This window comes from Lolium perenne, chromosome 5 (assembly GCF_019359855.2).
Source record: "Lolium perenne isolate Kyuss_39 chromosome 5, Kyuss_2.0, whole genome shotgun sequence".
Classification (NCBI taxonomy): Eukaryota; Viridiplantae; Streptophyta; class Magnoliopsida; order Poales; family Poaceae; genus Lolium; species Lolium perenne.
The window spans coordinates 234,487,874-234,501,175 of record NC_067248.2 but is presented as its reverse complement, the minus strand read 5'-3'; the positions used below and the strand labels follow the sequence as shown (position 1 = coordinate 234,501,175).

Here is a 13,302-nt window from a genome sequence, read left to right as displayed (position 1 = left end):
CATGTTCGTCTTGTCTGAAGTAAGGGAGATTTACCACTCATTTAAATGGTTAGAGCATGCATATTGTTAGAGAAGAACATTGGGCCGCTAACTAAAGCCATGAATCATGGTGGAAGTTTCAGTTTTGGACATATATCCTCAATCTCATATGAGAACATTAATTATTGCTACATGCTTATGCATAAAAGAGGAGTCCATTATCTGTTGTCTATGTTGTCCCGGTATGGATGTCTAAGTTGAGAATAATCAAAAGCGAGAAATCCAATGCGAACTTTCTCCTTAGACCTTTGTATAGGCGGCATAGAGGTACCCCTTTGTGACACTTGGTTAAAACATGTGTATTGCGATGATAATCCCGGTAATCCGAGCTAATTAGGACAAGGTGCGGGCACTATTAGTATACTATGCATGAGGCTTGCAACTTGTAAGATATAATTTACATGATACATATGCTTTATTACTACCGTTGACAAAATTGTTCATGTTTTCAAAACCAAAGCTCTAGCACAAATATAGCAATCGATGCTTTCCTCTTTGAAGGACCTTTCTTTTACTTTTATGTTGAGTCAGTTCACCTATCTCTCTCCACCTCAAGAAGCAAACACTTGTGTGAACTGTGCATTGATTCCTACATACTTGCATATTGCACTTGTTATATTACTTTACATTGACAATATCCATGAGATATACATGTTATAAGTTGAAAGCAACCGCTGAAACTTAATCTTCTTTTGTGTTGTTTCAATACCTTTACTTTGATTTATTGCTTTATGAGTTAACTCTTATGCAAGACTTATTGATGCTTGTCTTAAAGTACTATTCATGAAAAGTCTTTGCTTTATGATTCAGTTGTTTACTCATGTCATTACCATTGTTTTGATCGCTGCATTCATTACATATGCTTACAATAGTATGATCAAGGTTATGATGGCATGTCACTCCAGAAATTATCTTTGTTATCGTTTACCTGCTCGGGACGAGCAGGAACTAAGCTTGGGGATGCTGATACGTCTCCGACGTATCGATAATTTCTTATGTTCCATGCCACATTATTGATGATATCTACATGTTTTATACACATTATATGTCGTATTTATGCATTTTCCGGCACTAACCTATTAACGAGATGCCGAAGAGCCAGTTGCTGTTTCTGCTGTTTTTGGTTTCAGAAATCCTAGTGAGGAAATATTCTCGGAATTGGACGAAATCAACGCCCAGGGTCCTGTTTTTGCACGAAGCTTCCAGAAGACCGAGGGATAGACGAAGTGGGGCCACAAGGTGGCCAGACACCAGGGCGGCGCGGCCTGGCCCCTGGCCGCGCGGCCCTGTCGTGTGGGCCCCTCGTGACACCCTTTGACCTGCCCTTCCGCCTACTTAAAGCCTCCGTCGCGAAACCCCCAGTACCGAGAGCCACGATACGGAAAACCTTCCAGAGACGCCGCCGCCGCCAATCCCATCTCGGGGGATTCAGGAGATCGCCTCCGGCACCCTGCCGGAGAGGGGAATCATCTCCCGGAGGTCTCTTCATCGCCATGATCGCCTCCGGATCGATGAGTGAGTAGTTCACCCCTGGACTATGGGTCCATAGCAGTAGCTAGATGGTTGTCTTCTCCTTATGTGCTTCATTGTCGGATCTTGTGAGCTGCCTAACATGATCAAGATCATCTATCTGTAATGCTATATGTTGTGTTTGTCGGGATCCGATGGATAGAGAATACTATGTTATGTTGATTATCAATCTATTACCTATGTGTTGTTTATGATCTTGCATGCTCTCCGTTATTAGTAGAGGCTCTGGCCAAGTTTTTGCTCTTAACTCCAAGAGGGAGTATTTATGCTATATAGTGGGTTCATGCCTCCATTAAATCTGGGACAGTGACAGAAAGTTCTAAGGTTGTGGATGTGTTGTTGCCACTAGGGATAAAACATTGATGCTATGTCTAAGGATGTAGTTATTGATTACATTACGCACCATACTTAATGCAATTGTCTGTTGTTTACAACTTAATACTGGAAGTGGTTCGGATGATAACCTAAAGGTGGACTTTTTAGGCATAGATGCATGCTGGATAGCGGTCTATGTACTTTGTCGTAATGCCCAATTAAATCTCACAATACTCATCATATCATGTATGTGCATGGTCATGCCCTCTCTATTTGTCAATTGCCCGACTGTAATTTGTTCACCCAACATGCTATTTATCTTATGGGAGAGACACCTCTAGTGAACTGTGGACCCCGGTCCATTCTTTTACATTGAATACAATCTGCTGCAATACTTGTTCTACTGTTTTCTGCAAACAATCATCATCCACACTATACATCTAATCCTTTGTTACAGCAAGCCGGTGATATTGACAACCTCACTGTTTCGTTGGGGCAAAGTACTTTGGTTGTGTTGTGCAGGTTCCACGTTGGCGCCGGAATCCCTGGTGTTGCGCCGCACTACATCTCGCCGCCATCAACCTTCAACATGCTTCTTGACTCCTACTGGTTCGATTAAACCTTGGTTTCTTACTGAGGGAAACTTGCTACTGTGCGCATCACACCTTCCTCTTGGGGTTCCCAACGGACGTGTCAACTACACGCATCAGTCGCCACCGCCTCCGCTCATTCATCTCTGGGATGCCTCCACGTCGTCGAGGGGCGTCCGGTTTCCGTGGCGTTCGAGTGCGTCCGAGCGGTGGGTACAACCGGGACTAAAGATCATTTTTTTGTCATCTAACAAAACTGTCGGTGGGATAAAGACGTGTGGGTAACCTTTAGTCCCGGCTGGTGGGTACAACCGGGATGAAAGATCCTTTTTTTGTCATCTAACAAAACTGTCGGTGGGATAAGGACGTGTGGGTAACCTTTAGTCCCGGCTGGTGGGTACAACCGGGACTAAAGATGTCGGCAGGATAAGAACGCATGGGTGGACGCACTGCTCGATGAGATAAAGCATGTAGCGCACGACGCCCTGTCGAAGGAACAAGACAAAGTAGAAGCGGTGCTGTGCCTATAAAAGGAGCATCGATACGGCTTGCCAAGCAGATCAACAAGCCAAGCAGAGATTCATTCCCATGGATTGGAAAATCTCCCGTGGCGCAGCTTCTCGAAGATGTTGTTGGTGCACACGCCCTACGGCATCTTCGGAAGCTGCGCCTTGGAATTTTTTCCTGCAAGCCCCTGACGACTACATCTCCTCTAATAGTGTTGGGGAAAGGGTTGGGAAATCTCCCGTGGCGCAACTTCTCGAAGATGTCGTTGGTGCACACGCCCTACAACATCTTCGGAAGTTGCTCCTCAGAATTTTTTCCTGCAAGCCCCTGAACGACTACATCTCCTCTAATAGTGTTGGGGAAAGGGTTGGGAAATCTCCCGTGGCGCAGTTTCTCGAAGATGTTGTTGGTGCACACGCCCTACGGCATCTTCAGAAACTGCGCCTCGGAATTTTTCCCCTGCAAACTCGTGAACGACTACATCTCCTCTATATATATGGTACAAAAAGCCAACCACATCTCCACTTTTCATATCTTACATACAGTTAAATGATTACACAAAAATAAATGGGAAATTGATTGCCATGTTGAGATACTCATTTGTGCCATGAACATTCTTCAATTAACTTGATGATGGAGCATCTTCATCATTTAATCTTCTTCGGCCTTAACCATGGAGCATATTCATCATTTAACTTGATGCTTGGATCAATGTTCACTCTGAAGGGTGGAATTTCATCAAACTTATTATAATCTTCTGACATGTCTGTCTTGTCCTCCACTCCCACGATGTTTCTTTTTCCAGAAAGAACTATGTGGCGCTTTGGCTCATCGTTTGATGTATTTGTTTCCTTATGTTTCCTTTTTCTTGGTTTGCTAGACATATCCTTCACATAGAAAACCTGGGCCACATCCTTGGCTAGGATGAATGGTTCGTCTCTATACCCAAGATTGTTGAGATCCACTGTTGTCATTCCATACAACTTGTCTACCTGAACCCCGCCTCCTGTTTTGTTGACCCATTTGCACCTAAACAAAGGGACCTTAAAAGAAGGTCCATAGTCAAGTTCCCATATATCCTCTATGTAACCATAATATGTGTCATTTGGGCCTTCATTCATTATTGCATCAAATCGGACACCACTGTTTTGGTTGGTGCTCTTTTTATCTTGGGCGATCGTGTAAAATGTATTCCCATTTATCTCGTACCCTTGGAAAGTCACTACAGTCGAAGATGGTGTCTGGGCCAGCAAGTACAGCTGATCTTCAATATCTTTGTTATTCAGGAGATGTTTTTGCAACTAACCGCCGAAAGTCGACATGTGTTCACGTCTAATCCAATCGTTCGACTGCCCCGGGTTCTGGGAGCGTAGAAAGTTCTTGTGGTCACCGATATATATACGGAGCCACTATGGTGGAACTTTGTAGAACTGTGTAGTGTGCTTGAGTCAAAGAAATCCCGTCCCTACATATCATTGATTTCCTTCCTAGCGTGCCTTTTCCACTTAGTCTCCCTTCATGCCGCGATTCAGGAACACCAATCGGCTTAAGGTCAGGAATAAAGTCACCACTGAATTCAATGACCTCCTCTGTTCCATAGCCCTTGGAGATGCTTCCTTCTGGCCAAGCACGGTTATGAACATATTTCTTCAAGACTCCCATGAACCTCTCGAAGGGGAACACATTGTGTAGAAACACAGGACCGAGAATGGAAATCTCATCGACCAGGTGAACGAGGAGATGTGTCATAATATTGAAGAAGGATGGTGGGAACACCAGCTAAAAACTAACGAGACATTGGACCACACCATTCTGCAACCTCGGTAGAATTTCTAGATTTATTACCTTCTGAGAAATTGCATTGAGGAATGCACATAGCTTCACAATGGGCAGTCGAACATTTTCCGGTAGAAGCCCCCTCAATGCAATCGGAAGCAACTGTGTCATTATCACGTGACAGTCATGAGACTTCAGGTTCTAGAATGTTTTCTTCTCCATATTTATTATTCCCTTTATATTGGAGGAGAAGCCAGACGGGACCTTGGTACTGCTAAGACATTCAAAAAATATTTCCTTCTCTGCTTTTGTAAGAGCGTAGCTGGACAAATGACGTCCTTTAACTCTCTCATGCAGCTTTTTGGGGTCTTTCCAACGTTGCTGGTCCTCCCGTGCTTCTGGTGTATCTTTTGTCTTCCCGTACACGCCCAGAAAGCCTAGCAGGTTCACGCAAAGATTCTTCGTCACGTGCATCACATCGATTGAAGAGCGGACCTCTAAGACTTTCCAATATTCTAGCTCCCAAAAAATAGATTTCTTCTTCCACATGGGCGCGTGTCCGGCATCGTCATTCGGAACAGACCGTCCGCCAGGACCCTTTCCAAATATTACATCTAGATCCTTGACCATACCAAATATATAAACACCATCACGATGGGGAGGCTTCCTCCGGTGATCAGCCTCACCGTTGTAATGCTTGCCTTTCTTTCTTACGGGATGGGCAGTCCTAAGAAATCGACGATGCCCCAGGTACACGACCTTCTGACCTTTTTCCAAATAATCACCTTCGAGCTCATGTAAACAGTGTGTGCATGCATTGTATCCCTTGTTTGACTGTCCTGAAATGTTACCAAGAGCAGGCCAGTCATTGATGGTTACAAAAAGCAGCGCTCTTAGGTCAAATTCCTCCTACTTGTGCTCGTCCCACACACGTACACCTGCTAGGGACCACAGCTGTAGAAGTTCTTCGACTAATGGCTTCAGGTACACATCAATGTCGTTCCCGGGTTGCTTCGGGCCTTGTATGAGCACTGGCATCATAATGAATTTCCGCTTCATGCACAACCAAGGAGGAAGGTTATATATACAAAGAGTCACAGGCCAGGTGCTATGGCTGCAGCTCTGCTCTCCAAAAGGATTCATGCTATCTGTACTTAGACCAAACCTTAAGTTCCTTGCATCCTGTGCAAAGTTTGGGAACTCTCTATCGATTTTTCTCCATTGGGATCCATCAGCAGGGTGCCTCAACATCACGTCTTTCTTACGGTCTTCTTTGTGCCATCGCAACAACCTAGCGTGCTCTTTATTTCTGAACAAGCGTTTCAGCCGTGGTATTATAGGAGCATACCACATAACCTTGGCAGGAACCCTCTTCCTGGGGCGCTCACCCTCAACATCACCAGGGTCATCTCGTCTGATCTTATACCGCAATGCAGTGCACACCGGACATGCATCCAAATTCTCGTACTCACCGCGATAGAGGATGCAGTCATTAATGCATGCATGTATCTTTTGCACATCTAATCCTAGAGGGCAGACAATCTTCTTCGCTTCGTACGTACTGGCGGGCAATTCGTTACCCCTTGGAAGCTTCCTCTTAATTATTGTCAGCAACTTTCCAAATCCTGAGTCAGTGACACCGTTCTCTGCCTTCCATTGCAACAATTCCAGTGTGCTGCCTAGCTTTTTATGGCCATCTTCGCAAGTTGGGTATAACCATTTGTTGTGATCTTCTATCATCTTGTCGAAGGCCAACCTTTCCTTTTCAGTTTCACATTCTCTCCTTGCATCAGCAATGGCCCGACCAACATCATCATCAGCAGGCTCATCTGGTGCCTCTTGATCTTCTACTTCATTGTCTTCATTGCCTTCTGCAGTATCATCGTATTCAGGGAAATTGGGATAACCGTCATCATCCTCTTCCTCTTCTTTATTGTCTTCCATCATAACCCCTCTTTCTCCGTGCTTGGTCCAACAATAGTAACTGGGCATGAAACCAGATAGCAGAAGGTGGCTGTGAATGAGACTCGAGTGAGCGTAATTTACGGTATTCTTGCAGTTGACACATGGACAATACATGAAGCCACCATGTTTGTTTGCCTCCGCCACGGCCATAAAATTATCCAGGCCCGAAGTGAACTCATCAAACCGTCGGTCAATGTACATCCATTGCCGATTCATCTGCATGATATAATTTAGATGATCAAAACCATTACAGAACACCACGATGTATATATACACATGCATTTTATCAATTACAGATGAAAAGGATAAAGTTGTTAACCTCGATGAAGAAGAAAAAAGCAAGTTAAGTGTGGCTTGATTTGTGTAAACTCAAGTGGTAAATCCTCTTAAGCATTTCATCAAACACCTCTTGTGCATGTGAAGAAGAGAGGAGAGCAATACACCCCTCTTGTGAAGAAAGTGAAAAAATGGCCAAGTGTGGCTCACACTTGGGCAGGGCAAGGTAATATAGCCAGATTGGGGACCTTGTCCCGGTTTGTAACACAAACCGGGTCCAGAGGGGGGTCTTTGGACCCGGTTTGTAATACAAACCGGGACTAAAGGTTTCCCACGCCTGACACAGCCTGCCGCGCCCTGCCGTGGACCCTTTAGTCCCGGTTTGTATTACAAACCGGGTCCAAAGGCCACTACCGGACAAGCTCTGAGCTAGTGGGGTCGCCCTGGGCAAAACGAACCGGGACCAATGCCCCCATTGGTCCCGGTTTGGTTCTGCACTGGGACATTTGCTTGGGACCAAAGGCCTCTTCTCCACTAGTGATTATAAAAAAGGCTTATGCTTCCATAGGTCCATGAATCTCAAAATAGTGTAAATCCCCGAAGAAGTATCATGGTATAGTTTAATCTTAGTCGTTCTTGTGTTTCACTTAGGAAGATAATTCTTCGGGGGTTTACACTGTTTTAAGATTTGGGGGTCTATGAAAGCAGAAGTCTAAAAAAAATATTGTCAATTATCAAGAAGAAATCATGGATCAACACTTCTACCACATAAGTAACTTGTATACAACATAAACAACTTCAAACATATGGTCTAACCAAGTAACTTCTACCACATAAGCATAGATCTGGTCACAAGTACATGGTAAACATTTTTTTAAAACACAGATAAAAAAATTTATAGAACAGGCTGAGATTTTGTTAATTCCTGGCCCATTGAGACTTAGATACTCCCATAAAACAAGTACTCTAACAAGAGACGTAATGTTTCAGAAATACAAAAAATGGGTACGATTCTCTGCTGCCTACTGGAATAATATATACCCCGTGATGGATGAACATAATCTTGTCTAGCTCTTAACTGTTCATGCATTCGAACAACTGTGACTCTATATTACAGGAGGCTCAACGGTTCACTGCTTTTGGTGTCGGAAGCTGCATCCGTTTCTCAGCAGGCACCCAGCTGCGAGTGGCGGACATGATAGGAGGATCGGGCATATTCTAGATTCTCAGTTGACGCTCCTAATACGAGTACGGTGACGAGTGACGACTTAGTAAGCACATATGCTTTCATCTCAACAAAAGCACATATGCTTTGTGTTTCTTACTTTCTGTAGAGTTTTTAAAGTTGAGTGTACTACGATTAAAGCCGTGACACTATTTTGTAATTCAGTGCATGCGGTGAAAGTTGACGGCACCTGCAACGGTTGAGAGTGTCTGTGGAGTGCGGCCGCCGCCCGTCTTGCAGATTGCTTTGCACCGTGTTATATATACTACCTCCGTCATAAAATATTAGACGTTTTCGATAGATTTTTTAAGACGTTTAGATAGGCCATTTTAGTATATCAAACCCATCAGAATATCTTATGTATTTAAGCCTATCAAAAAATCTTTAAAAACCTATCAAAACATCTTACATTTTGGAATAAATAAAGTATATAGCTAGCTAAGTCTGTTTTGCTAACAAAAAGTTCTTCTATTTAGGTCAATACACCTCTTTTGATTTGTTTTGAGCAGCTTCAAGATATAACTATGTTTTATTACTGATGAAACTAGCCATGTTTGTTGTATTGCACAGATGCAAGATGGCTGCAACTGTATCCATGTCATAGGGGTGCCAGCCATAGGTAGGCGCAAAAGAGAACATACATGATGATTCGTGCGCACACTACGGCACTAGGGCTATCCCTAGTGAAGTGATACTTATGCTGAAAGTGAATGATTTTGTTGCTACTACTCACTTTATTTTGGATGCCAAATTTCGCAAGCCACAGTTTATAGTGCGTGCTCAGCGATACATGCATGGATCAAGCCCCCCTCCATATAAGACGTACACTTGCCACACGAAGAGAGCGTAGTACGTAGCAGAGGAGATGATAGGATGGGGCGACGTGTACAAGGTGGTGGCCGCCATGGCGCCGCTCTACTTCGCCCTGGGCCTCGGCTACGGCTCCGTGCGATGGTGGAAGCTCTTCACGCCGGACCAGTGCGACGCCGTGAACCGCCTGGTGGCCTACTTCGCCGTCCCCTTCTTCGCCTTCGACTTCGCGGCGCGCATGGATCCCTACGCGCTGAACTACCGCGTCCTGGCCGCCGACGCCCTGTCCAAGCTCGCTGTGGTGCTGGCTCTCGCCGCCTGGGCCGCCGTCTCCACGCGCTGCTGCACCCGCCGCGGCGACGGCGGCAAGGGCGGCGGTGATCTGGCCTCCTCGTGGTGCATCACCGGGTTCTCGCTGGCGACGCTGAACAACACGCTGGTTGTGGGCGTACCGCTGCTGGACGCCATGTACGGCGGGTGGGCGCGCGACCTTGTCGTGCAGATATCAGTGGTGCAGATCATCGTCTACTTCCCGCTGCTGCTGCTGGCGTTCGAGGTGAGGCGGGCCTGCGGTGGTGGTGTCGCGACGAAGCCAGACACGGCTGCGCCGCCGGCGAGCGACAATGATGTGGAGGGCGGCGGCGTCGAGCGTAGGAGCCAGCAACGCGAGCCGGTGTGGCCGTTGGTGAGAGCGGTCTGGCTCAAGGTGGCGCGGAATCCCAACGTCTACGCGGGCGTCCTAGGGGTGACGTGGTCTTGCGTCACAAACAGGTACTATAGCTTCTTCTGCTAAACTACTAAACTGTAAACATGCATCCTGGCAGCATAGTCAAAACTTGAGATGGCCATGATGGAAAAAATGCAATTAGGATGGCAATGTATCTTTTGTTCCAAATTTACAATGTACTTTCCGGATAATCAATTCGGCTCCCGATGCATAGGCTCCCTATACTTTCTCTGTTTCAAGATATAATCCCTCCTTTATAAATTTGACTGAATATTTTGGGAAAAATATCAAACTCTACAGTGTAAAATCTATAGTATTAGAATCGTCAGAAACGATATTTTCGTATTATAAGTCTTGGGTATTATTGTTTGTTGATATTTTTTGTAAACATTCTTGGTCAAACTTCACAAAGTTTAACTTTCACTAAACCCAGAACTAAACCCAGAACGTGAACTAAATAAAAAACGAGGGAGTAAGCCGTATATTTTCATTTTTTTGTGTTTGGTGAAACATAGAGAGGCAAACTTTATCATCGGTGCAAAGATTGCCCCATCACTACGGCCGGGTCGAAAATTTTAGCATAGGTGCACATTTGTTGTTACAAATTTACAATGCACTTTTTCTTGTTAGTTTCATTTTTTGTATTTTCCTCTCTTTTCTGCTGATAAGGCTGTCAGATTTGCTAGAGGCCAAACGCATTCCGCCTTTTGACAATTGAGGAAAAATATTTTCTGTTGTTATTGGATTCTTGGGAGCCAAAATAAAATCATTAAAGAGCGGAGGTCCAAATTTTCATTTATTCCTTTGAAAATATCATTTTATTTCTTTGAATTTTTGGTGTGTTCATTGGTTGAGCCATTCAACATCATTCTTTGGAACTTTGGGGAATGCATAGCATGTGATATTCCATTTTTTTTAATACATTGTCTAATTTGTCGGAAGACACAACTTAAATGTCGTAGAAAGCGCGAGTGTGCCGTTTTGGAGACCGAGCTACATGTAGCTATTTATTTTTAAATACTCAAAATTCATACTTCAAAGTTTTAAAAATATCCAAAAAAAATATCTTGAGGTTGCCAATGATGTATGCTACAATGGTGCAAAATGTCAATGCAAACAAATTTGTATTCTAAGCTACACGAAATTGGAAAAATCTTACAAATTCTATGATCTTCAAATGTGTACTATTCACTATAAAATTTGTTAGAATCTATTATTTTTGTGTAGCCTAGAGTATGAAGTAGTTTGTACTGAAAATTTACACCATTGTAGTATACACTATTGGCTATCTCTAGAATTTTATTTCGAATTTTTTAAAAACTTTAAAATGCAAATTTTGAGTGTTTGCAAATAAAAGACTATTTAGCTCGGTCTCCGTTTTAAGTTTTCCTAGCAAGAGCTGCATATCTAAAAAAACGTTCTAGACCTACCATTTGACCCTGAAGATTTATTCAGCCGTGAAGATATCTATTCAGAACAGAAATCTAATATCTACCATTAATAATCTATTGAAGCTCTTAAGCTATTCCAAGCAAGCATTGATTCAGGGAATATGTACACCCTAGAAGTGTTATTAAGCAGAACGGTGGGAACTGAAGATAATTGAAGCAGAACAGATACTTGATGTTAGTGGAACATCCGAACAAATAATTTAATAAACTTTGAGGCAAAGTAGTCCAGTTGGGAATAAATACAGAGCAACTTTGGCAGATCGGCATAGATTCAATTTGGGAGAATATATATATCTGGGTGCGGTTTGTTACTGGTTTACAGCTCACGCTGTCACTTCAGGCACTTCTGAATTTCTGAATAGCTGTTCCTGAATTCCGTGCATATTATAGGTGGCACATCCAGACGCCAAGCATCATCGAGGGCTCCGTGCTGATCATGTCTCGGACTGGAGTTGGACTCGCCATGTTCAGCATGGGTACATGCTTAGATTTATACAGAAAAATCTCAAGAAATTGACGAGAGGCATGTATCTATTTATAAATAAATTGGTTGGTTGGTCCCATGTGCAGGACTGTTCATGGCGCTACAGGAGAAGATCATCGTCTGCGGGGCCGGCCTGACCGCGCTGGGCATGGCACTACGGTTCGTCGCCGGCCCGGTGGCTACCGCGGCTGGAGCCGTCGCCCTGGGGCTCCGCGGAGACGTCCTGCGTCTTGCCATCATACAGGTCACGATCAGCAGGTGTCATTTTCTGAATGTCAGGCTGTTTACTGTGTTCTTGCTCCACCTGGTGATCAATGTATCGTCCACAGGCCGCACTTCCTCAATCCATCACCACGTTCGTGTTCGCCAAGGAGTATGGCCTGCACGCTGATGTGCTCAGCACCGCGTAAGTAGCTTAACTAGTTGCGTCTGCTTGGGTAGGTTCGATTGCTGAATTTGTTTTGCTTCACTGACTGAAACTGTATGTTTTGCTGAATCTTGCAGGGTCATATTCGGGACATTGGCGTCGTTGCCCGTGCTGATAGTGTATTACATTGTCCTAGGCGTCGTTGGCTGAATTTAGTCTCAGGTCCCATCTTCCTAGGGACTAACTAAGTAATGTATAGGTTGGAAGTTGTAACTTGCTCTTCAACAAATAATGATCGATGCAGAGCACGGCCAACATCGCAAAAAGTTCCATCAATTGTGGATTTACAATGTACCATCGGATTCAGAGCAAATGGTCGAAACTACGGATCGATCAGCACTGCAAAATGTTCATCACCACGGCCTGAAGCCCTGAACCAGTGACGAAGTGACGATCGGTGGATGCCATCAGACTCAGCACACGTCATGGATCACATGTTCAGTCCAGGTGCGTCAAAACATGATGAGTCGATGACGTGTGTAACGCCTGTGTGTGCCTAGGCTAGCTACCATAGTTTTCGTCTCTACCACACCGAGTCGTTCGATCGTGTTGACGCCATGCCGTGCTCGCACCCGCACCGCACCAATTTTTTGAAATGGGGGCAAAAAGCTTTGCCCCAATCTATTAATTAAGAAGAGGAATGTCCAGTTAATTAACGGAAAACCGGGCAAAAACCGTAGTAACAACACAACCAACCACAAACGACAGCAACACTTACAACACATGGGGACTACTCCCAAAGCAAACAACTCCTACAACCACAAACTTTTAGACAACAAAGGAGAATAATTCATCAACCAACCGCGGACTCTTTTCTTGTGGCACCATTTTTCTTACTTTTGCTCCCAAGGTAGTCTTTGACCTTCTGGATTTTGCCCCTCGAAGACTTTTCCTGTAGGAGGTGAGCAATCTCTTTGCTAGATCCAGGGCTAGCCGCCTCCAACCTGGCGAGAAGATCGCAAAGCTCACTAGCAAAGAGCGCATCTGCCTCCATAATCTTGTCGCTACAACGACTTGCCTCCACTGGCGGTGGTGCGGAAGCCACCTCCGATATCACAAGCGAGTCCGCCTGATGGTGAACCATCGAAAGAGGAGGGGAAGGGTCCTCACACAGCTCCTGCAGGTCGGGCATGATCTGAATCACAGGCATGATCCCATCGTTGCCCTCGCACTCAGGGGA

The 13,302-nt window shown here is 44.6% G+C and overlaps 1 protein-coding gene across 1 annotated transcript; it reads left to right on the top strand.

Annotated features, from left to right (window-relative positions):
• The first annotated feature begins 9,023 nt into the window (after positions 1-9,023).
• Positions 9,024-12,392, top strand: LOC127302286 (probable auxin efflux carrier component 5b). Its single transcript, XM_051332693.2, has 5 exons — positions 9,024-9,804; positions 11,602-11,687; positions 11,782-11,939; positions 12,025-12,101; positions 12,200-12,392. Exons 1-5 carry the CDS (start codon positions 9,089-9,091, stop codon positions 12,270-12,272), a joined length of 1,110 nt encoding a protein of 369 aa, XP_051188653.1. The 5' UTR covers positions 9,024-9,088; the 3' UTR covers positions 12,273-12,392.
• Positions 12,393-13,302: the final 910 nt, after the last annotated feature.

What these genes read in the sequence shown, in the direction of transcription:
- LOC127302286 (XM_051332693.2), top strand. Translation starts at nt 9,089, where the DNA reads ATGATAGGATGGGGCGACGTGTACAAGGTGGTGGCCGCCATGGCGCCG. An exon ending in TGGTCTTGCGTCACAAACAG is followed by an intron (nt 9,805 to 11,601) that starts GTACTATAGCTT and finishes TGCATATTATAG; the next exon opens with GTGGCACATCCAGACGCCAA. An exon ending in TGCGTCTTGCCATCATACAG is followed by an intron (nt 11,940 to 12,024) that starts GTCACGATCAGC and finishes TATCGTCCACAG; the next exon opens with GCCGCACTTCCTCAATCCAT.